General features: G+C 36.8%; 1 protein-coding gene across 2 annotated transcripts in view; it reads left to right on the top strand.

Moving 5' to 3' along the window:
• Window positions 1-25,301, top strand: part of SUGCT (succinyl-CoA:glutarate-CoA transferase) — a 791,249-nt gene that overhangs the window by 341,876 nt on the left and 424,072 nt on the right. For both annotated transcript variants that reach the window (XM_055421153.2, XM_055421151.2), the window contains one exon: window positions 20,870-20,972. In XM_055421153.2, the coding sequence (XP_055277128.2) occupies window positions 20,870-20,972 (103 nt within the window). The remainder of the gene's footprint in view (window positions 1-20,869; window positions 20,973-25,301) is intronic.

Below are 25,301 nucleotides of genomic sequence, written 5' to 3'. Positions count from 1 at the left end.
GCCTTTCACTTCTCTTCTTTTCATAGCTATTTGTAAGACCTCCTCAGACAACCATTTTGCCTTTTTGCATTTCTTTTTCTTGGGGATGGTCTTGATCAGTGCCTCCTGTACAATGCCAGGAAGCTCATCCATAGTTCTTCAGGCACTCTGCCTATCAGATATAATCCCTTTAATCTATTTGTCACTTCTACTGTATAATCGTAAGGGATTTAAGTCATACCTGAATGGTCTAGTGATTTTCCCTACTTTCTTCAATTTAAGTCTGAATTTGCCAATAAGGAGTTCATGATCTGAGCCATAGTCAACTCCCGGTCTTGTTTTTGCTGACTGTATAGAGATTCTCCATCTTTGGCTGCAAAGAATATAATCAATCTGATTTTGGTGTTGACCATCTGGTGATGTCCATGTGTAGAGTCTTCTCTTGTGTTGTTGGAAGAGGGTGTTTGCTATGACCAGTACATTCTCTTGGCAAAACTTTGTTAGCCTTTGCCCTGCTTCATTTTGTACTACAAGGTCAAATTTGCCTGTCACTCCAGGTGTTTCTTGATGTCCTACTTTTGCATTCCAGTCCCCTATAATGAAATGGACATCTTTTTTCGGCATTAGTTCTAGAAAATCTTGTAGGTCTTCAAAGAACTGTTCAACTTCAGCTTCTTTTGCATTATTGGCTGTGGCATAAACTTGGATTACTGTGATATTGAATGGTTTTCCTTGGAAATGAACAGAGAACATCCTGTTTTTTTTTTTTGAGGTTGCACCCAAGTACTGCATTTTGGATTCTTGTTGACTATAAGTGCTACTCCATTTCTTCTAGAGGATTCTTGCCCACAGCCGTACATATAATGGTCATCTGAGTTAAATTCACCCATTCCAGTCCATTTTATCTCGCTGATACCTAAAATGTCAATGTTCATTCTTTCCCCAAAATCAGACCCTAATCCAGGGACTTGGATACAAGTAGTTTATTAGGGAAATGATCTCAAGAAACACAATCACCAAGGAGGAAAGTGAGGCAGAGGACAGTGTAGCTCAGCAAATTCACATGGTGGTGGCGGTGTTCACTTGCTCATTTATGTCCAACTCTGATCTCATGAACTGTAACTTGCCAGGCTTCCCTGTGCTTCACCATCCCCAGAATTTGCTCAAACTTAGGTCCATTGCATTGGAGATGCCATCCAACCATCTCATCTTCTGTTGTCCCCTTCTCCTCCTGCCTTCAGTCTTTTCCAGCATCAGGGTCTTTTCTAATGAGTTGGCACTTTGCATCAGGTGGCCAAAGCATTGGAGTGTCAGCTTCAGCATCAGTCCTTCTGGTGAATATTCAGGGTGGATTTCTTTTAGGATTGACTCGTTTGATCTCCTTGCTGTCTAAGGGACTCTAAAGAACCTTTTCCAGCACCACAGTTTGAAGACATCAGTTCTTCGGCACTCAGCCCTTTTTATTGTCCAGCTTCCACATCCATCGGTGACTAGTGAAAAAACCATAACATTGACTATATGGACCTCTGTTGGCAAAGTAATGTCTCTGCTTTTTAATACGCTGTCTAGGTTTGTCATAGGTTTTCTTCCAAGGAGCGAATATCTCTTAATTTCATGGCTGCAGTCACCTTCCATGGTGATTTTGGAGCCCAAGAAAATAAAGGCTGTCACTGTTTCCATTGTTTCCCCATCTATTTGTCATGAAGTGATGGGACCAGATACCATGATCTTCATTTTTTGATTGTTGAATTTTAAGCCAGCTTTTCCACTCTCCTCTTACACCTTCATCAAGAAACTCTTAATTCCTCTTTGCTTTCTTCCATGGTGTTGAAAAAGCCCACATGTGAAGACGAGGTAAAAGCATTTAATGTAGGCAGCTGTCAGCAGGATGAGAGTGTCCTTAGCTGTTTTAGAACTCATGTTGGTTTAAGGGCATGTTGAGTGGGTGTCTTCAGCCTCTGCAAGTGTTGTTGTCAGAGGGTAAGAAAGACTGAATAGAATCATGGTTAAGATAAGTTGAAGCACCAATTAGACTGCTCATCTTTCAATACCTATTAGTTGTGAGATATTAGGCAAATGTGTGGCTTTCATGTTTCTTTTTCTTTTTTTTCCCCTTTGTAAATTGGGGTGGTAATAATCCTTACATCTGTAATTGTTGAGAGACTTAAATGAGGAAATGTAGGTAGGGCCCACAGCAGTTGCTTGGCATATGGCAAACACTTGTTAATATTCAGTTCAGTTCAGTCGCTCAGTCATGTCCAACTCTTTGTGACCCCATGGACTGCAGCATGCCAAGCTTCCCTATCACCGAATCCCGCGAGCCTACTCAAACTCATGTCCATTGCATCGGTGATGCCATCCAACCATCTCTTCCTCTGTCGTCCCCTTCTCCTCCCACCTTCAGTCTTTCCCAATATCAGGATCTTTTCCAGCATGTCCCTTCTTTGCATTAGAAGCCCAAAGTATTGGAGTTTCAGCTTTAGCATCAGTCCTTTCAATGAACATTCAGGACTGATTTCCTTCAGGATTAATTGGTTGGATCTCCTTGCAGTCCAAGGGACTCTCAAGAGTCTTCTCCAACACCACAGTTCAAAAGCATCAGTTCTTTGTTGCTTTGCTTTCTTTACAAGTCCAACTCTCATATCCATACATGACTACTAGAAAAACCATAGCTTTGACTAGACGGACTTTTGTTGGCAAAGTAATGTCTCTGCTTTTTAATATGCTGTCTAGGTTGGTCATCACTTTTCTTCCAAGGAGCAAGTGTCTTTTAATTTCATGGCTGGTATCACCTGCTGCAGTGATTTTGAAGCCCAGAAAGATAATGTTTCTTACTGTTTCCATTGTTTCCCCATCTATTTGCCATGAAGTGATAGTACTGGATGCCATGATTTTAGTTTTCTGAATGTTGAGTTTTACATCAACTTTTTCACTCACCTCTTTCAATTTCATCAAGAGGATCTTTAGTTCTTCATTTTCTGCCATAAGGGTGGCGTCATCTGCATATCTGAGGTTACTGATAATTCTCCTGGCAATCTTGATTCCAGCTTTTGCTTCATATTAGGAATCTGGCCAGGTAGCAGTTAGTGAGATGGTAGTTAACTTGTTTTGAGTAATAGAGTTCTATTGATGAAGTATGAGTGTTCACTCTTATTTGGCAGTGTGTCTTATTGACCTATATTAAGTAACCACAGAAAGACCTTTAAAAAAAATCTTGGTTGCTACTAAACCTTGTTTCTCTTTGTACATTTATTATTTTAAGACTTATATAAATTTTTAAGAATTTTGTTTAAAATAAAATTGGCTCCATTTAACCCAACTTGATTACTGTCATTACAAGTTTCTACAAATCTGATAATGATAGTATACAATTAACCACAAATCTGATCAATGACATCCTCTGGGCTCTCATTTAAATTCAACAAGAAGGATACAATAGACCAATTAGACCTAATCGATATCTATAGGACATTTCACCCCAAAACAATGAATTTCACCTTTTTATCAAGCGCACACGGAACCTCTTCCAGGATAGATCACATCCTGGGCCATAAATCTAGCCTTGGTAAATTCAAAAAAATTGAAATCATTCCAAGCATCTTTTCTGACCACAATGCAGTAAGATTAGATCTCAATTACGGGAGAAAAACTATTAAAAATGCCAACATATGGAGGCTGAACAACACGCTGCTGACTAATGAACAAATCATAGAAGAAATCAAAAGAGAAATCAAAATATGCATAGAAATGAATGAAAAGTGAAAACACAACAACCCAAAACCTCTGGGACACTGTAAAAGCAGTGCTAAGGGGGAAGTTCATAACAATACAGGCACATCTCAAGAAATAAGAAAAAAGTGAACTAAATTACCTAACTCTACATCTAAAGAAACTAGAAGATGAAGAAATGAAGAACCCCAGGGTTAGTAGAGGGAAAGAAATCGTAAAAATTAGGGCAGAGATAAATGCAAAAGAAACAAAAGAGACCATAGCAAAAATCAACAAAGTCAAAAGCTGGTTCTTTGGGAAGGTAAATAAAATTGACAAACCGCTAGCCAGACTCATCAAGAAACAAAGGGAGAAGAACCAAATCAATAAAATTAGAAATGAAAATGGAGAAATCACAACTGACAACACAGAAATACAAAGGATTATTAGAGAATACTATCAGCAATTATATGGCAATAAAATGAATAACCTGGAAGAAATGGACAAATTCCTAGAAAAGTACAACTTTCCAAAACTGAACTGGGAAGAAATAGAAAATCTGAATAGACCCATCACAAGCACGGAACTAGAGGCTGTAATCAGAAATCTTCCAGCAAACAAAAGCCCAGGTCCAGAAGGCTTCACAGCAGAATTCTACCAAAAATTTAGAGAAGAGCTAACACCTATTCTACTCAAACTCTTCCAGAAAATTGCTGAGGAAGGGAAACTTCCAAACTCATTCTATGAGGCCACCATCACACTAATCCCAAAACCTGGTAAAGATCCCACAAAAAAGAAAACTACAGGGCCAATATCACTGATGAACATAGATGCAAAAATCCTTAACAAAATTCTAGCAATCAGAATCCAACAACACATTAAGAAGATCATACATCATGACCAAGTGGGCTTTATCCCAGGAATGCAAGGATTCTTCAATATCCGCAAATCAATCAATGTATTACACCACATTAACAAACTGAAAAATAAAAATCATATGGTTATCTCAATAGATGCAGAGAAAGCCTTCGACAAAATTCAACATCCATTTATGATAAAAACCCTCCAGAAAGTGGGAATAGAAGGGACATATCTCAACATAATAAAAGCTATATATGACAAACCCACAGCAAATATTATCCTCAACAGTGAAAAACTGAAAACATTTCCCCTAAAGTCAGGAACAAGACAAGGGTGCCCACTCTCACCACTACTATTCAACATAGTACTGGAAGTTTTGGCTACAGCAGTCAGAGCAGAAAAAGACATAAAAGGAATACAAATTGGAAAAGAAGAAGTAAAACTTTCACTGTTCGCTGATGACATGATCCTCTACACAGAAAGCCCTAAAGACTCTACCAGAAAACTACTAGAGCTAATCAATGAATACAGTAAATTTGCAGGATATAAAATCAACACACAGAAATCCCTTGCATTCCTATACACTAATAATGAGAAAATAGAAAGAGAAATTAAGAAAGCTATTCCATTCACTAATAGTGAATTCTTTGCAACGAAAAGAATTAAATACTTAGGAATATATCTACCCAATGAAACAAAAGACTTGTACATAGAAAACTATAAAACACTAGTGAAAGTAATCAAAGAGGACACTAATAGATGGAGAAATATACCATGTTCGTGGATTGGAAGAATAAATATTGTAAAAATGAGTATACTACCCAAAGTAACTTATACATTCAATGCAATCCCTATCAAGCTACCAACGATATTTTTCACAGAACTAGAACAAATAATCTCACAATTTGTATGGAAATACAAAAAACCTCGAATAGCCAAAGCAATCTTGAGGAAGAAGAATGGAACTGGGGGAATCAACCTACCGGACTTCAGGCTCTACTACAAAGCCACAGTCATCAAGACAGTATGGTACTGGCATAAAGACAGAAATATAGATCAATGGAACAAAGTAGAAAGCCCAGAAATAAATCCACGCACCTATGGACATCTTATCTTCGACAAAGGAGGCAAGAATATAAAATGGAGAAAAGACAGTCTCTTTAACAAGTGGTGCTGGGAAAACTGGTCAGCCACTTGTAAAAGAATGAAACTAGAACACTTTCTAACACCATACACCAAAATAAACTCAAAATGGATTAGAGAGCTAAATGTAAGACCAGAAACTATAGAACTCCTAGAGGAGAACGTAGGCAAAACACTCTCTGACATAAATCACAGCAGGATCCTCCAAGACCCACCTCCCAGAATATTGGAAATAAAAGCAAAAATAAATGGGACCTAATTAAAATTAAAAGCTTCTGCACAGCAAAGGAAACTATAAGCAAGGTGAAAAGACAGCCTTCAGAATGGGAGAAAATTATAGCAAATGAAGCAACTGATAAAGGATTAATCTCCAAAATATACAAGCAGCTCCTGCAGCTCAATTCCAGAAAAATAAACGACCCAATCAAAAAATGGGCCAAAGAATTAAACAGACATTTCTCCAAAGAAGACATAAAGATGGCTAACAAACACATGAAAAAATGCTCAACATCCCTCATAATCAGAGAAATGCAAATCAAAACCACAATGAGATATCACTTCACACCAGTCAGAATAGCTGCTATCCAAAAGTCTACATGCAATAAATGCTGGAGAGGGTGTGGAGAGAAGGGAACCCTCTTATACTGTTGGTGGGAATGCAAACTAGTACAGCCACTATGGAGAACAGTGTGGAGATCCCTCAAAAAACTGGAAATAGAACTGCCATATGATCCAGGAATCGCACTCCTGGGCATACACACCGAGGAAACCAGAATTGAAAGAAACACATGTACTCCAATGTTCATTGCAGCACTGTTTATAATAGCCAGGACATGGAAGCAACCTAGATGTCTATCTTCAGACGAATGAATAAGAAAGCTTTGGTACATATACACAATGGAGTATTTTTCAACCATTAAAAAGAATGCATTTGAACCAGTTATAATGAGGTGGATGAAATTAGAGCCTATTATACAGAGTGAAGTAAGCCAGAAAGAAAAACACCAATACAATATACTAACGCACATATATGGAATTTAGAAAGATGCAAATGATAACCCTGTATACGAGACAGCAAAAGAGACACAGATGTATAGAACAGTCTTTGGGACTCTGTGGGAGAGGGTGAGGGTGGGATGGTTTGGGAGAATGGCATTGAAGCATTATATTATCATATGTGAAACGAATCACCAGTTCAGGGTCGATGCATGTTACAGGATGCTCGGGGCTGGTATGCGGGGATGACCCAGAGGGAGGATAAGGGGAGGAGGGAGGTGGGAGGGGGGTTCGGGAGGGGGAACTCATGTACACCCGGGGCGGATTCATGTCAATGTATGGCAAAACCAACCAATATAATATTGTAAAATAATTAGCCTCCAATAAAAAAAATAAAAAAAATAAATTCAACAAGAGGAAATACCTTTACTCCCCAAGATTGAAACTGAACTTTTTTTGTCATATCTTTACTGGCTTCCAGTTCACACAATAATTTCATTATGTGATCTACTATTTTCTCCATCTTATCCAGAAAGATATTTTGAATGACATTGTTAGAAACTTTTTTGAAATCCAGGAATACTTTGCCCATTTTATTTCCCTCACAACACTGTTTAGAACCCAGTCAACAAAGAAAATGAGGTTGGCTTGGGATGATTTTCCTCTAGGAGAACTATACTTGCTGTCTAATACTCATGACTTCCTCCTGTAAGTATTCAAGAAATGTATTTTAAAGTCCTTCATTCAACAAATATATATGGAACTCCGATTCTTCCAAGCAACATTTTGAGTCCCAGGGTTACTTTTCCTAGATTCAGCATCAAATGAACCAAACCCGGTTTCCTCATATTCACGAATGGGCAATAATCACGCATTCTTGCAAAGTTATTACTATGATTTAGTGAGTTAAGTTATGGAAGCACCTAGCACATGCCAAAGTGAAGAAGGTACTCAACATATCAGTTTCTTTTCCCAGGTTCCAAAAGAGTCATTTAACTCTCTGTTTTAAATGGGTTGAAAATAACTCAGTTATCCATTGATTTATCAATCCATCCATCCATTCATCCAGATAGGTGTACATTCAGTCACCTTTTGTTACTCAGTTCCTTATTTATTAAGGTGATAGAGTGTTGGAGGAAGATGGGAAGAGCTTGGATTTTGGAGTTCTTCGTATTTATGTTCTAATCCTGGCTCTAAGTCTTACTAATGGTATGATTTTGGCAAGTCACTAAAACCTCTTTGTGCTTCAGGCTCCTCATCTATCAGATGGGAACAATGACAGTATTTATGGTGTAGGATTGTTGTATTAAATATGTAATCTATGTTAAGTGCTTAAAACAGTGTCTGGCACATAGTATATGTCATATAAATGTCAACTATCAAATGTCAGACTCTGTCCTGGTAAAAAGCTACAACAGCGAGTAAGGCAGACTCACTTCCTGTCCTTTAGTACTTAAAGTTAGTGGAGATCACCATATGCTCTATGAAGCCATGAAAAGGCTTTAATCAAATCTGCTTCTTTCTTTTTGTTGTTGTTATTGTTGGTAAGGGTTTGAAAATCTTGAAAAAGAATACGATGAACATTTAGTTCTATTTATATCTTGCCAAATTGTTTCAGCAGTTTTGTTAATGTATATACACAATTAGATATAATTATATGCACATATAATTGTGAGTTCTGTTTTTGCATTTGCTTAAGTATTTTGGTATATATTGTATAAAGTGTTTAGTGTGTATTGGCTATATATTTACTTTAAATTGCTCATGTGCTAATCTGTTATATAAATATTCTGCAGTATATGAAGGTATTTTGCAATTTTCTAGACATTTAAGATATATAAAATGTTTTGCTGCTTTTGAAGTCTTTGATTTGGTTATTACTGTACAAATGGAGTCATTCAAACTAAATGAACAGATTTATAGTTTTTATTATTTCTTAACCATTTGTTTTCAAGAAAATTTGAATTTATAATACCACAGTAGTTTATAACCATTAATTTTTGCTGCTTCTTAAAGCAGCTAATAATACCTAAGATATTTTAGCTTGTATTTCTTAAATTTTAAGGGGATTGAGCGTGTTTCCCTCTGTTTACTTATTTTCATCTTTCCCCTTTGAATGAAATATTTGTTTTGTTAATGTATGAACTATGGATTGCTTAAGTTCTTTACATATACCATACTGAGGGATAGGTAAAGGATGTAGGTGTATATAGCTTATATAAGAAGACTTTCTGGAAAAGCATAACTGTTCTTTTAAAACACTGAACGACTGTTATTGGGAAGAACATTGCATGAGGCTCCCCAGGATTTGACAATGATCAATAGGTGGTAATTTCCAGGGGCAAATTCTAGGATGTATCTGAACATTTGCTTTAAAATTTATAGTACTGGTTCTCACCTGGAAAGAATCTTAGAATCAGGGAAAGTAGATTAGTGTGAGTGGAACTAGGGAGAATGAAAAATAACAGAAAGATTGGAACACTGGAATTCTTATTAAGAGATTTCCAAATATGAGGTGAGTTGCTTCTGAAAATACTGTCTTCCCTGGCTAACCATTTTCTCTACTGTATACCTGCCAAATCAGGTTATGACCACTTTTCTAGGTTTTAAGAGTTGGAGGAAATTGCCAGTAAAACTCATCCCACCTCTGAGATCCTTTGAAATAGTATTTTATAACCTATAACTTTTTCTTTATGTCATTGTCATGTTAGTGTATTATGTACAGTAAAAATAGTGTTCCTTTTCCTAAGGCTATTCATGGAAGAAATCAGATGAGAAAATGGGAAGATTTTTGAAGCAATAGATTTTCATACTTCATTTGAAAATTTCCTTTGTTTAGTAAGTTTAAATTAAATTCAGTGTAGAGGTATTAAAAACAGGGTTTTGAAATAGGAAAATGAGCAGGATATGGATAAGAGAGGGGCTTCCCTGGTGGCTCAGACTGTAAGGAAACCATCTGCAATGCAGGAGACATAGAGTTGATCCCTTGGTCAAGAAGACCCCCTGAAGAAAGGAATGGCAACCCACTCCAGTATTCTTGCCTGGAGAATTCCATGGACAGAGGAGCCTGGTCGGCTACAGAGTCGGACGTGACTGAGTGACTCACACTAACTATGGGAAAGAGAGATAAAGACAGAGAAGATAGAGGTAAAAGTGACAGAGGAGAATAGAGCCAGGAAATTTGGGAAAGCAAACTACCACATATTTTTTTCACAAACACACACACACACACACAAACCTAGGAGAGATTTCTATGACTTTAGAAAGGCTATTTGAGCTAAGTTGCCTTCTAAAAGTTCAGGAAAACTTATTTTACCTTAAAAAAAGTTGAGAAAAGTACTGAGATCAAATCCTATGCAAAGTTATTATAAGATTAAAAAATGGAATAAGAAGAAAAATATTTCTATAGGCAGTGAAAACATGCCATAGAGATATGCCTATACAACAGATAAAAATGAAAAAAAAAAACCACATTAAAATTGGCTATTTAGGGTCTCTTGAGATCGCATATGAATTTTATGATGGGTTTTCTATTTCTGCAAAAACCATCGCTGGAATTTTAGTTGGAATTGCATTGAATCTGTAGGTTGCTTTGAGTAAATTGACATTTTAACAATATTAAGTATTCCAATCCATGAACATGGGATGTTTCCATTTATTTGTGTCTAATTTCTTTCAGCAATGTTTTATAATTTTTATTCAGTCTTGAAAAGGAAGGAAATATGCTACAATGTGAATGAATCTTGAAGACATTATAAGGCAAATACTGTATGATTCCACTTATAAGAGGTACTTAGAGCAGTCAAACGATAGAGACCAAAAGTATAGTAATGATTGCCAGGAGATTAGGAGAGAGGGAAGAATGGGGATTTATAATTTAATAGGTATAGAGTTTCAGTTTTACAAGATGAAAAGAATTTTGGGGACAGACGGCTGTAATGGCCCCACAAAAATGTGAATGTATTTAATGTCACTGAACTGTACACTTAAAATGATTAAGATGGTAAATTTTATGTTATGTGTAGTTTAAAAAAGTGAAAAGGGAAAAAAAATCGTGATCCCTTAAAATTTTAAAAAATATATTCATATAAAATGCTAAATGATATGCATAAATCAACATTATTTCTATATAATAAGGTTATAGTTGATTTTGTTTCTTCTTTTGTGTCTATTGATATTTAAATACTTTTTACAACAATTATATATGGCTTTATTAGTAGCTTTTTACAAAGAGATCTTGATTTAAGAGGCTTATTTTTTGATATCAGCAACCCTGGTGTGAGCAACTGGACACTGGCAACGTGGGCAACTTTCCCATATCATGTTTGCAGTGATGCTGCTGAGGCTGTAGGGACAGTCACAGCAATGCTGGTCGGTCCAAACCTTTATAGTATACGACTTACTCTTTACTTAAAATTTGTGCAAAGCAGAACATATTTTGGAACTGTGATCATTAGTATGGATAGGAATTATTAATGTGGTAATAATTAATCTGACTTGTAAGACATAGTGGCTGAGCAGCTTAGTAAGTGACCTGATGTATTTAAGAGCAAGCTCTATGAAAAGTCCATCATGACCCTGCACAAGAAGGCAGTAATAGGAGTCCCTGGATGGATGCTTTCACCATCTTTTGTGTGGCTTGTGGATTGACATGCAGACAAAGAGAGTTAGTGAATGCTAGCAGGACAAAAAAAAGATCTTAAACCATAATTTATCAGTAATACGTAGAGATAAATTCCTAAGAGGAAATAAGGTCTAAGGAAATTACAGGAAATATTAAATCTGTGATTCTGTTTACGGTAGAAACACAACCAACAAATTCCAGCTGTTTCTCTGTGGGTTATAGAAGTGTCACAGGCCTGTTTATAGTTACTGCATTGCAGACTCCAGCCTGGTTCTTATGGAATCCCACTGGTTTGGTTTGGGTTTACTCAGATTTGTCCAAAGAGGTATTTCCTATAGGCAATACGTTTATGGAATGTAGCCCTGTACCAAATTTTTGTTCCTATAATATCTATTCTGGTTTCCTCCTCTTCCTGCCAACAGTTTGCCTCCCCAGAAATGTTAGTATAGTTTTATTTATTTAATAATTATGTAGCACTTGTACCATTACAGTGTTCTAAATACCTTCAAGGTATTAATTCTTCTAATTCCTCATGACAAATTTATGAGCTAAATAGTACTTCTTAAACCAACATAGAAAGCAAAGACCTTGAAGGACAAGAATTATAATTTGTCCACGTTGAAGTTAATAGTTTCTGTATGAAAAAATAAATACTGAGAAGCCAAAAGACAAGCTACTGTTAAGGAGAACAAATTTGCAATGTGTGTAACTAGTAAAAGATTTGTATGTAGACTATGCAAATATTCGTATAAGTCAATAAGGAAAGAAAAAACAGTTCGACTGAAAAAGGACAAAGGATATGAAGAGGAAAGAACCAAAAGAAAAAAAGTCTATGAAAAGATGCTTAGTTTCTCCAGTTGGGAAAAAATACAACTTACAATAACCATGAGATTCCATTCTATCTCTATCTGATTGGCAAAAGTTGTATCTGACAGTAACAAAAATTGGTGAGAATATGGTAGAAGCAGAAATTGACATCAACCACATTGAAGAGCAATTTGGCAAAATCTAAGGCAGCTGACAATGTGCCTACTTTATGACTCAGCAGTTCTATCTCTGTATATATATTGTAGGGAATCCATCCCATATGAACAGAGAAATGTGTAAGGTTCTATGGAAGCATTGTATACAATAGTAATAAATTGGATACAATGGGTCTTTAATATGAGAAAAGATAAATTGTGGAATATTCATACAGGCATGTGCCCAGTGGATAAAAGGAATGAGCCAAGTCTATATGCACACATGTGTATAGATCTTGAAATTAAAATGTTCAATCAAGTTGCAGTATACAGGTTAAAAATATACAACATGATACTTTATAATGCCTGTGGTGGATTTGTTCAAACAGACACACACATATGTAATATGAGTGCAGTAACATAAGCAGAGAGATGCACAAGGTCTAGGATGGTGGTTACTTCTGATGTGAATAAAAGGGAATAAAGTCAAGGAGAGGTACAAAAGGGGCTTTGTGTGTGTTTGTAAGATTTTGTTTCTTAAAAATATGAAGGAAATATGCTAAGATGTTATGAAAAATGTGAGTGGGGGAGGGCACATAAATATTTATCTTATTTTATTTTCTATACTTTTCTACTCCTGTACTTTTGGGCATATTTGAAATATTTCACAACAGTAAAATACAAAAACTAAATTTAATAATTTAAAAGCTAACTCTAGTGGATAATACTCCTAAATTTCCTTTTAAAAATCTTTGGTGGTGTTGGGGGTATTCCTTGGTGGTCCAGTGGTTAGGACTCTGTGTTTCCACTGCAGGGAGCCTGGGTTTTATTCCTGGTTGGGAACTAAGATCCTGAATGCCACACAGTGTGGCACATCCCCGCCCCCCAAAAATGGACTTTGAGGAAAATAGTACTTGGAGGTGAATACTTCAGAAACAACCATAATTTAAAAACATCTTTGGGAAGCGTTGCTATGATATTGAGATAAACTCATTCAAAAACTTATGTTATATGGATGCTTGGTGCATGTACACTAAGTCTTTTCAGTCATGTCTGACTCTCTGTGACCCTATGGAATGTAGTCCTCCAGGCTCCTCTGCACATGGCACTAGGCACATGCACCAGATAAGAATACTGGAGTGGGTTGCCATGCCCTCCTCCAGGGAATCTTCCTGACCTAAGGATCCAAACCCTTGTCTCATGTCTGTTGCATTGGCAGGTGGGTTCTTTACCGCTAGCGCCACTGGGGAAGCTCTTTGTAAAGTTTTGTATTCAGTTTTCACCAGCTTACAAAATAATGCATGTTGTAATTCTCCAATGTTTTTGTTGTCTCTGCAAGATATTTATTTAGCTTTCTAGGTTTTTCCCCAAACTATTTTGAATTTAAAAGTACAGTTTTCTGGGTCTAGTCATCTGTGTATCAAGAAGGTGGTGTGCTGAGAGAGCTTTCCACTATTCTGGAGAGCCACCTTCATGGTCTAATAGGGAAATCCACCAATTTTTTTTTTGTGTGTGTGTGTTTGTGTAAGGGGATGGAGCTAACATGTGAAAATTTAAAAAGATTAATGGATTTTGGGTTTCAGATGAATAAACATCTAAGTTTATTTTTAGAAGTCTGTAGTTGGTAAGTCCATGATTCTACCATAGAGATAGTATAGCAACAAGACAGGTATACATTTTTACTTATGCATAAATATACAAAACTTTGTAGTAAGTTGACTCATATTTCCAATTAAATGAAGAAATCACTGTGTGACTTAAAGAATGCTTTTGTAACATAAAGCCATATTCTAATATGTTCTTATCTTACATTTGAATCTTGTGGTTCTCTGGATAACATAGAAAGTCCCTAAATTGAAACATCACAAGCTAATGTGACTGAGGTGAAACCTGGGGTAGTTGTCTGTTAACCCTAGATAAATGGTGAATTGTGACCTGCCCTTACTGGTTAGCCTTGCTTTGATTGTTTTTTGTAAAAGTTTCCACGTCCTCCAATAGTCGCATAACCAGTGCAATGGGATGTTTGCCCAAGTTGTTTTTTAGGAACTTGAAGTCAGCTGTGTCCACTTCCAGCTTGAGATCACTGAGACAGGCTAAGACCTCCGATCCTCTGTCTGGGCATGTGCAAATGTCTACTCTGTGACCTTTTGATGTCAGAGGGCCAGAATCTCCACCCTCATAGCAGGCTAGTGCTGCTATTTTCTGAACACGTCTCCTACAAAGAAGCCTGTGGCTTGGTTGCATCTGCTCAGAACAACAACTGCCTCCCTTTTTTCGTATCTGCAATTACCTTTCCCCATGCTGCTCTCCATGCCTCAGTTTTTATCCCTTAAATATTCCCAGCCCCTTGGCCTTCAGGGAGACAGATCTGAGACTTTTCCTCTGTCTTCTAACTTGGCTGCTTTGGGAAGAAGCCCTTTCTCTGCTGCAAACCTCAGTCTCAGTGTTTGGCTTGCTATGCACGAGGCAAATAAACAAACTCCTATTATTCCCAAAGAGTCATATGTTCATTCATCCAACAAATGTTGAGTGCTGACTATTTTAAGTGACGGGGCTGTAACAGTCAAGTAGTCTGGTTTTCTAGTATGCAAGGAGGTAATGATCTTGGGGAAGAAAGCAGTTGGATGGATTTGAGACATCTAAAATGTGTGATTTATGGAAAGGAGGAAATTGGAGGCAGTAGGTTTTATTGTTTAATTAATTAATTGGCTGTACTGTCTCTTCCTTGAGGTACATGAGCTTTTCATTGTGGCACTTGGAGTCTTCTCTCTAGTCGCCATGTACAGGCTTCTCATTGCGGTGCTTAGGTTTCTCTGGTTGTGGTGCACGACTCTTTAGTTGTGGTGCATAGGCTCAGTAGCCCTGCGGCATGGAGGATCTTAGTTCCCCTACCAAGGATTGAACCTGTGTCCCCTGCACTGGAAGGCACAGTCTTTACCGCTGGACCACCAGGGAAGTCCCTGGAGGCAGTAAGTTTTTAATCAATTATTGCCATAGACCATGTGTTATAAATCAAAGGCCTGGGTAGTGATAATAATAGTGGGAATAGAGGAATAAAGCTTAACTTTTGAAAAGTTGATTCTTCAGTACAACTATATATAAATTATAGGAAATGATGAGAAGAAAAAGTTCCAGATTTAGCCAAGGATTTGAGTTCAGGCAAAGTGGAATATTAGGTTTATGGAGAAAATGGAGGTTGAATCATCCATGGGCAAGTCGTGTTTATAGGGGTAGTACTGCAGCTGAGTGGAAAGATCCTGTGGTAACCAGAAAAGGAGAACTGGAGCAAGGTCAGGACTAGAAATATGAGTTTGGGTAGTATCTACATAGCAATAACAAGATTCCTTAAGTGCATAAAAGAAAATGAAGACTATTGGGACTAGAAGGAAAAAGTTAAAGAATTAATAAAAGAAACAGAAATGGCCAAAGAGGTATTAAAAATCCAAGGAGGTATTGTATCATAGGACTTAAATACAGGATAGATCCACAGCATCAAATACTGCACAGAAAGCAAGGAGGATGAGGACTGTGGAAAGAATATTGGGTCTGTCAAGTGGTCACTGTAGACCCTTGGAGACTGGGTAACAAAAGGTGTTGATGACCAAGTCAGATTTCAGAGGCTCAAGCAGTAATGATAGATTGGAAACAGATAAACAGCATAGTAACAAAAAGGTGTAAGAATGTCTGGAAAACTTATTTTTTCAATTGAAAACTTGCTTCTGGTTGACAATAATATGGAGGATATTGATGAGGAGGCAGATTTTAGAAGCATCAGGGGTAGACAGCATGGTGCCTCCTGTCAAGTTTGTTTTTCTCTAAACTCATCAGTCTCCTTCTGTTCTCAGTATCAATGTTGATTTTGTCAGTCCCCTAATGAAAGACCTCTCTGGGTTCCTCATTGCCAGTGGAAATGCAATATCCTTAGCAGAACTCATGAGGTGCCTCATACTTTGGTTCTAACCTCCCTTTTCCATTTCACCTTTTGCTACTCAAGACACAGGAGATTTCAGATTCTTTCCAGACTGGGTCTTTGTACACCTTGATCTTTCTGCCTGGAAGATTCTTCTTCCCATCTTTCACGTGGAAAATTCTAACTCACCCTTCAACACCTGGCTCAAGTGTCACCTCATTTTTGAACCCTTTGTGACTCCCCAGGCCCCGTGCATGTCTCCCTCTTTGGTGCTTCACCTGGAAGTTATTCATTCATATTTTTGTCTCAGCATCCTGCACTGTAATTCATAAATTTTCATAACTGTGTTCTCCATTAGACAATATGGTCTCTGAATACAATGACTTTCTTTTTTATTATTGTAATCCTCATGACTGGCACACAAAAAACTTGTTAAAAGCATAGGAATGAATGAGTATTCATGTAAAGAGATTTGCCTTGAGGTATATTGGATGAAAGTGAAGAAGCATCTTAGTGCTAAGTGAAATAAGCCAGACACAGGAATACAGATACTGTATGATCTCTCTTATGTGTGGAATCTAAAAAAAGTTGAACCCATAGAACCAGAGTGTAGAATACTGGTTGCCAGGGGATATGGTGTGAGGGAAATGAGGCGGTACTGGTCAAAGGGAATAAACTGTCAGCTAAAAGATGAAAAATTCTGAGGTCTAATATACAATGTGGTAATTATAAGTAATAATACTATATCAAATACTGAAAACAAATAAGTGTTCTAACCACATACACAGAAATGATAACTGTGAGATAATGGATCCATTGATTGACTTGATATACATTTCATAACGTATATGTATTTTAAAATCATCACATTGTTCTCCTTAAAAAATCCTATTATGCAAGCTAAATATATGTGATTTTATTAGTTATATCTCAAAAACATTGGGAGGGGGAAGCTATATGAATTTGAGCAGGTTAATTTTTCTGAATCTGTTTCCTTTTGATCAAAGGAGAATAATACTTACCTTATAATGTGCTCATGAGGATAAAATCTATTAATATATAGATCAAACAATTAATAACCAGCATTTATTAATAGTTCTCTTAATGAGTAATAAATAATTAATGAAATAGTTGCCATTTATTATAACAATTATTAATAATAATTTATTGATTATTTCCAAATCTTACCTTCATGACATGAATCTCTTACTAGTTGCTCTGTGGTCTTGAATTTGGCTGCAACTTTAGTCCAGTCTCTAAAGAGAAGAATTTGGGTTTGTTTTATAAGTTAAATTTTGATGTTCCGTTCCGTTCCGTCGCTCAGTCGTGTCCGACTCTTTGCGACCCCGTGGACTGTAGCCTACCAGGCTTCTCCGTCCATGGGATTCTCCAGGCAAGAATACTGGAGTGGGTTACCGTTTCCTTCTCCAGGGGATCTTCCCGACCCAGGGATCGAACCCGGGTCTCCCGCATTGGAGGCAGATGCTTTAACCTCTGAGCCACCCTAAACTCAAGTCTTCCTAAATGGTGTAATCCGATTAACAGTAACCATTTGGCATCAAGTGAATTCAACAGAAATGTAGAATTAAATATATGGGTTGGTTTTATTAAATTCACAATTAAGTGTCTGAATTGTTTTATGAGTCTCCAGATAACTTCCTAGAGGAGGCCCCTAGCTTCGGGGCCAGATCCAAGGACACCCTTCTTGTCTTAGCTCAGGATTGTGTTGCCCTGAGTGATTTAAATCAGCTCTTTCCAGTTTCTTTTAGCAAAATTTTTGTGGTTCATAAAAACATGTGCTTACAGGGTTTTTTTTTTTTTTTTTTTTGCATAGATAGAGGAAAGGATTCTACATCAGATTTAGATCAAGAGATAGATTTTCAGAAGAAAATAATGGGTATGTCCTCTGGGAGTAGTGGAATGCAGTGATGTTTGGTCTCTGACTGATTGAGTTTAAGGCATTTGTGAACACGTCCACGCCCACACCCACGCAAATATACAAACAGTGGTCACACTTCAGCTCCAGACGCTGCATTTCTCTCCAGTCTCACATCCAGAGTGCATCCGATGTTTTCCATAACATGAAATAAATCCCTTTCTTTTGCTCAGTGGTGAAAAGCTTATATAAATACTAAAACTTCAAATATTCCCCTGAGTTTTTGTTGGCAAGTCTGCAGCTATGGGTTTGTTTAGATATTGACATGCATTTTCTGTGCATATCTTTCAGGCCACTTGGGTGAGTTCAGTGGTGATAAATTCATTTGTCTTGAAGATGTACCATACTAACCATTATAACACTCTGTTTATTAACACTTAAATAACTGATACCCTGATTGGAAAGGTTCCAGGTTCAAAGTACCACTTCTATTCTTTCAACATATATCATTTTGGTGATGTCTATCTATCTATATATCTTAGGAAATCTTGGCCAGGAGATGATTTTAACAGTCATTGAGCAGAAAACACGGATGTGAAGAATCCACTAATTCAAGACACTTAATCTTGTGTTGTGGTGTTCCTATGATAGAATATCTTTCAGTACATAAAAGTGAGAAATTTTATTGTATATTAAATAGGGATAGTTAAAATTATTATTTATGTGTGTAGTGAAAAGTCTTTATTATAATGGAGAAGAAAAGGAAGGCAGTATTTTTAGAGGCAGTAATCAATGCCTGGGCTTTTCAGGTGGATCAGTGGTAAGAATCTGCCTGCAAGTGCAGGAGACGCAGGTTTGATACTTAGGTCAGAAGATCCCCTGAAGAAGAAAATGGCAGCCCATTCCGGTATTCTTGCCTGGGAAAACTCATGGACAGAGGAGCCTGGTGGGCTGCAGTCCATGGGGTCACAAAAAGTCCAACAAAGAGTCAGATTTAGTGACTAAAACAACAACAACAACAATCAATGCCTGGTGTATAGTAGGCACTCCTTCAGTTCAGTTCAGTTCAGTCGCTCAGTCGTGTCTGACTCTTTGCGACCCCACAAATCACAGCATGCCAGGCCTCCCTGTCCATCACCAACTCCCGGAGTTCACTCAAACTCATGTCCATCGAGTCGGTGATGCCATCCAGCATCTCATTCTCTGTCATCCCCATCTGCTCCCACCCCCAATCCTTCCCAGCATCAGAGTCTTTTCCAGTGAGTCCACTCTTCGCATGAGGTGGCCAAAGGATTGGAGTTTCAGCTTTAGCATCAGTCCTTCCAATGAATACCCAGGATCGATCTCCTTTAGAGTGGACTGGTTGGATCTCCTTGCAAAACAAGTGAATGTATAAATAAGATTAACTACATTCCTAGTGAAATGTAATCCTACCTTCATTAAAAAATTTTATTAGATCCTTTATAAAAATTTATGATTGAACACAATTGTTCATATGTTGTATTTCAGAGACTACATTAATTCAATCTTTTTCTTTTTATCTGTTCAGTTCAGTTCAGTCGCTCAGTTGTGTCCGACTCTTTTAGATGGCAATGAAAGAAGTATGGTTAAAATATTGATACTGTATTTATCCTTTTTTTAAATAGTGGAAGAAATCCATTTCTTTGACAAATTCCCATAGAATCTACTGATCTGAGATTAACTCTAGCTATGTCTAAAAGAGCTGAATAGAAGCCCATGAATATTAAATATTTCTACAGTTCCAGTAGTTCTTCCATATTGATGATGCATTAATACTTTAATACTTCAATACGTGCTGCTAATAATTCACTATAGCTAACTCTTAAAAAAATCCCTTTTAACCTATATTATTACTTAACTAAAAAAAGTTTGCTATTTTAAAAGCTAACAGTTCTAAAATTCTTCATATATTATGAACTATGAGTGTTGAGTTGTCTTTGAGGATCCAAGATTTTTTTCCTGTATTCACTGTCTTAACAGAAAACCAAAAGACAGTATATTTCATTAATGAGGTAGGTCCCCTTCCCTTAAGACCCAATAGAGGAAAAAGGACATCAAGTAAGCTTTTGTGTCTAAGTCCAATTCTAAGTTATAGTGGAACCAAAACAGAGGTAAAGGGCTTGGATGAATTTAGATACTAGTCTTTGCATGTCTCCATTTATTCTGATCAGTAAGCCACAGTGGAAGTAACTAAATAGTTAAGGTTCTTTTCTTTGGGCCAGTGGTTGTGCCTATTAATTCTGATGTGCCTTAAATATAATGGAGATAAAACATATAGCTTTCTTTTAAAATAGATTCGCTAGTTTATTTTTTGTTTTGAGGAATAATTTAGCATATCTGTGTCTATCTTCACCTTATATACTATTCCTGAGATCTAAAAAACCACTTTATAAATGACATTATGCTCAAAACTGCAGTAATATTATATTATCATTATTAAATTCATCAAGTGCTCAATACCCCATTTGAAGCTTGGTTAATACAAAGCTCATTTTATACCTAATCTTTCTTCTCTGAGGGAGTCTCTGTTAAAAAGTTCATAGGGGAAGAAATAGGAGGGATTTCAACCCTATGGTGGGTTTTTAAACAAGGGGACCTGAGTGACTATTCTTATGCTTACAGGGCAACTCAAGTTGTTTCACATTGGCAACATTCTGTCAAAACTAGGCACAAGGAAAGTTAAAGAAACATATTTTTGTCATTAGCATTTGCTTTCAAAGAGGGCTATAAGAGAAAAAGGTTGTTTTCTTTAAGTATAAAGGTGCATCTGTTTTTTTGTCTGTTCCTAGGTTTAAAGAAGAAATGACCAGCAAGTGGTTACAGCTCTTTGAAGGAAGTGGAGTCCCGTATGGCCCGATTAACAATATGAAGAATGTGTTTGCCGAACCCCAGGTTTGTTTTTTGAAATTTTTAGTATGTTTTGGTTAAAAACACAAGAATTTACCTCTTTTTTTCTATCCAGACTGATTCATATTAATGTACATTAGCCATTGGTCTTGAAAAGTCATATCACATGATTTTTTACTCTAGGTTAAATTATGCGTCTGAAATAAAAAACAATCAGAATTTGGAACTGGCTGTCTACAATTATACCTTTTTATCAGTTAGATCTAACATATTTCTCCAGCAGTCAGTACATCATTTTCAAGGTCAGGGCATTTGTTTTTTCCTGAAAAATGGAATAAAAACAATTGAGAGTTGGGATCAGGCACTGAGATCATTCTCTGCAGGAAGAAGTAGGAGTAAGAAATGTGTAATTTTCACAGTTACAGTTCCCCTCTCACCATATGGCTATTGTAAAATGGACAGAGAAGTCATCATTAATTTTGCTGAACAGAGACATCTATATACTTTGAATAATGTACAATATTCATGAAGAATAAATAAAATTGAATAGAGATTCATGCTGTACATTGTTTACAGACTCCTTGAGTTTCAGAAATTGGGATCATCTGAAAAAATATTTCTTCTATAACACTGTTCAAATGATTATTTTGAGATAAGGTCAGAATAATAAGTTTTGATGTTATTTAATCAGCCTCACTGCAAGCAATTTACCATTCACTGTGATTATTCATGTATCTTGTCAGCTTCCAACATTTCAAAATTATAGTCTTTCTCTTCATTTTTTTCATTTTTATAATGGTAGATTTTTTTTTGAAATAAGTTGCTGAAAATGGAATACACTTTTTAAGGGAGAAAACTGACCTAACTAACTTTGGTACCTTTATCTTACACAAGTATCTGCTTAAAGGAAAATTGAAATATATTCAAATCAATGATTTCAGTATTTACTGGAGGAAAAAAAACAAAGGTGATTAATGCAGAAATTCTGCTCTGTGCTATTTTTTTGGCCAAGATGGTGATTATGGAAAGGCTCTGTTCCTAGTGAAAGAATGGTCAATAAGAATTGGAGGAAAGGGAGTCCTCTTGATACGGACTGAGTCTTTGTGAAGGGGTCCCCAGTGCACTACATCGGTGGTGAATGCTGGTGATTCCTTGTGATGAAGTAACAGTGTGTATACCCTGAATGTAACAGACTAGAGGGCCAGTTATCTTCATAAGTTTGAATGAAGCCAAGCTTTGGCTTTAAGTTGTTGTAGGGGATGGGCGGGTTTTACCATTATTTCCCTGCTTACAAGTAGAACTGAGGTGTTTAGGACTTCCTGTTTAACTCAGTTTGAGGGCACATTTCTCTGGAGATAATTCCTGAGAGTTCTTCCATCAGCATTTCTGTTTGCTCCACCTGTGTTTCATTAGGAATAAAGGCACCAAAGCAGGAATGTTATTTTAAAAATTATTGGATATATTCAAGGGTTACTTATTTTTTAGGCTTTGATAAACAAGGATCTAAGGTCCCACACTTAAAATTGCTCACTTTGTGGGATGGCTCAAATTTGAATATTGGGTAAATAGGATTTTCGTTTTCAATTTTCCCTTGTAGATCAGTTTAATTACTTTCATTTTTGGATAGGAACTCCTTTGGACCTACAGGAAGTTTCTAGTATTGGTCTGTGGCTTATTTTTAGTACTGAAACAAAATTTCAAATACAGAATATAATATATCCTAAGCCAGGATACCAATTTTTTCTGCTCTCTGACAAGTCTCTGAAAAATACCTTCTTATCCACCAAAACCAAATTCTAATTGTTACAGTTATAGCATGAAAAGTTCTTAATCATACAGTTATGGTTATTGACAGTCATACTCTAGTTGCAAGAATAGAGTTGGTTTCTTTTATACATGATTTCATTCTTCTTTGGAATTTAAATACCAATATCTATGTATAAAAGTATCTGGATTTTTAGAAAGACTAGAGAACAGTGTAGGATTAATGTATTTTAAATATGAGCAAAATTACTATGACAATTGTATGTAGGACTGCTTGGCACAAGGAATAAGGGTATCATCTTTTCCCATGCCTGGAAGTGTTCGGCTATTTTAGAAGGATTCTCTATCGTTAGGTATTTTGATAGGACTGTAGAAGATGAAAAAAACAGGGAGTTAAAATTTTTTGTATATCCAGTTTTTTAAGGCATATCCACACTGTTCTCCATAGTGGCTATACTAGTTTGCATCCCCACCAACAGTGTAAGAGGGTTCTCTTTTCTCTGTACCCTCTCCAGCATTTATTGTTTGTAGACTTTTAGATAGCAACCATTTTGACTGGTGTGAGATGGTACCTCATTGTGGTTTTGATTTGCATTTCTCTGATAATGAGTGACTGATGGTGGGAATGCAAACTAGTACATCCACTATGGAGAACAGTGTGGAGATTCCGTAAAAAACTGGAAATAGAACTGCCAAATGACCCAATAATTCCACTGCTGGGCATACACACCAAGGAAACCAGAATTGAAAGAGACACATGTACCCCAATGTTCACTGCAGCACTGTTTACAATAGCCAGGACATGGAAGCATCCTAGAGGTCCATCAGCAGACAAATGGATAAGAAAACTGTGGTACATATACACGATGGAATATTACTCAGCTATTAAAAAGAATGATTTGAATCAGTTCTAATGAGGTGGATTAAACTGGAGCCTATTATACAGAGTGAAGTAAGTCAGAAAGAAAAATACCAATACAGTATGTTAATGCATATATATGGAATTTAGAAAGATGGTAACGATGACCCAATATGGGAGACAGCAAAAGAGACACAGATAAAAAGAACAGACTTTTGTACTCTGTGAGAGAAGGCGAGTATGGGACGATTTGAGAGAATAGCATCGAAACATGTATATTATCAGATGTGAAATAGATCGCCAGTCCAGGTTCGATGCATGAGACAGGGTGCTCAGGGCTGGTGCACTGGAATGATCTTGAGGGATGGGATGGGGAGGGAGGTGGGAGGGGGGTTCAGGATGGGGAACACATGTAAACCCATGGCTGATTCATGTCAATGTATGGCAAAAACCACTATAATATTGTAAAGAAATTAGCCTCCAATTAAAATAATTAATTTAAAAAATTTTGATAAAATAAATTATTAAAGAAAACATGCCTTAAGATAATATCTCAAAGGGAACTACTCTGAAAGTTCATTTAACAAACCTTTTATTGTATTCAACATTTACTATGTACCAGATGCTAAGGATTTAGCATGAATTTAGTAATTCTTTTACTTTCTGAAAAATAAATTATAAGTTGACTTAAGTAGCAAGTACCCAGTAAAGTTTCACTGATGCGTGAATCAGGGGATGCATGAGTTGGTTAACTCTGTAAAGTATAGGTTTCCAAATAATCAAGTGGCTACTATCTCCGCTGTGTGGGACTGACTGACTCTTATATGTGGAGCTGGCTGAGAAGCCTTTGGGAAACTCCAGGGACTAAGCATAATACAACAGCTAAGACCATGGAATCAGAAGTGTTGGGAAGTTTTATAAGATTTCTAGGCTTCAGTTTCCTCAATGCTAAAGTAATGAAATAGAACCTTTTCTCTATACTGTAAAGGTAAATGGGATAATATTTATCAAAGTCACATAGTAGGGATTGTTAAATGGTAAATGTTCAGTAAAAAGTAATAGCTCTGGTTATGGTGCCCTTCACAGTTAATTTTTACTGAAAGATGTCTTTTACTTATCATCATGTAGTAGATAAAGGCAAATCCAGTGTATCTGTGAGGATGGGGATCATCAGCTTGACATCAAGCTCCAACTAATATCCTTTTAAGTAAATTCATCCACAAACTTTGTGCCAAGAAGTGCTCAGCCCGTCATTTTTCGGATTACTGAAAATCTTTTTGTTTTCCATTTTCTATAAAAGTGTGATTTCCGTTCAAGGTGTCCTCCCTTGTTTTTCCCCTGATGAGCTGTGGAGTTTCTTGGCCCTCGGTATATGGAACTGGCCACTTCTGTTCGGATGTGGGACTGCACCACTGGCGCCCAGGGCCCAGCTCTCCATGTGTGCCTGGCCAGCACAGCTGCTAGTTCAACTGAAAATTGATTTGGGTGAAGTACAAGGCCTGGAACATGGCGCAGGAAGTGAAACTTTGATGAAGTGAAAAGGGGTATGTCTAACAACAACAACAAAAAAATTAGAAGCATCAAAGAGTAGAAGAGAATTTTCTGTGAACCTACTTATCAAGTGGACCATTTATATTTCATCTCTGGTTTGAACATTGTAGACAAGTTTACTTGATGGTTAAAATTATTCCTAACCAAAATAATGTCTTCATAGTCTCATGCTCTGAGAAAACTTGTGTTTTGACTCAATT

The sequence above is a fragment of the Moschus berezovskii genome, chromosome 3 (assembly GCF_049115385.1).
Source record: "Moschus berezovskii isolate FMDL1 chromosome 3, NW_MosBer_1.0, whole genome shotgun sequence".
Taxonomy (NCBI): domain Eukaryota; kingdom Metazoa; phylum Chordata; class Mammalia; order Artiodactyla; family Moschidae; genus Moschus; species Moschus berezovskii.
Note: the sequence above shows the minus strand (reverse complement) of the source record. Positions and strands in the feature narration are given on the sequence as shown.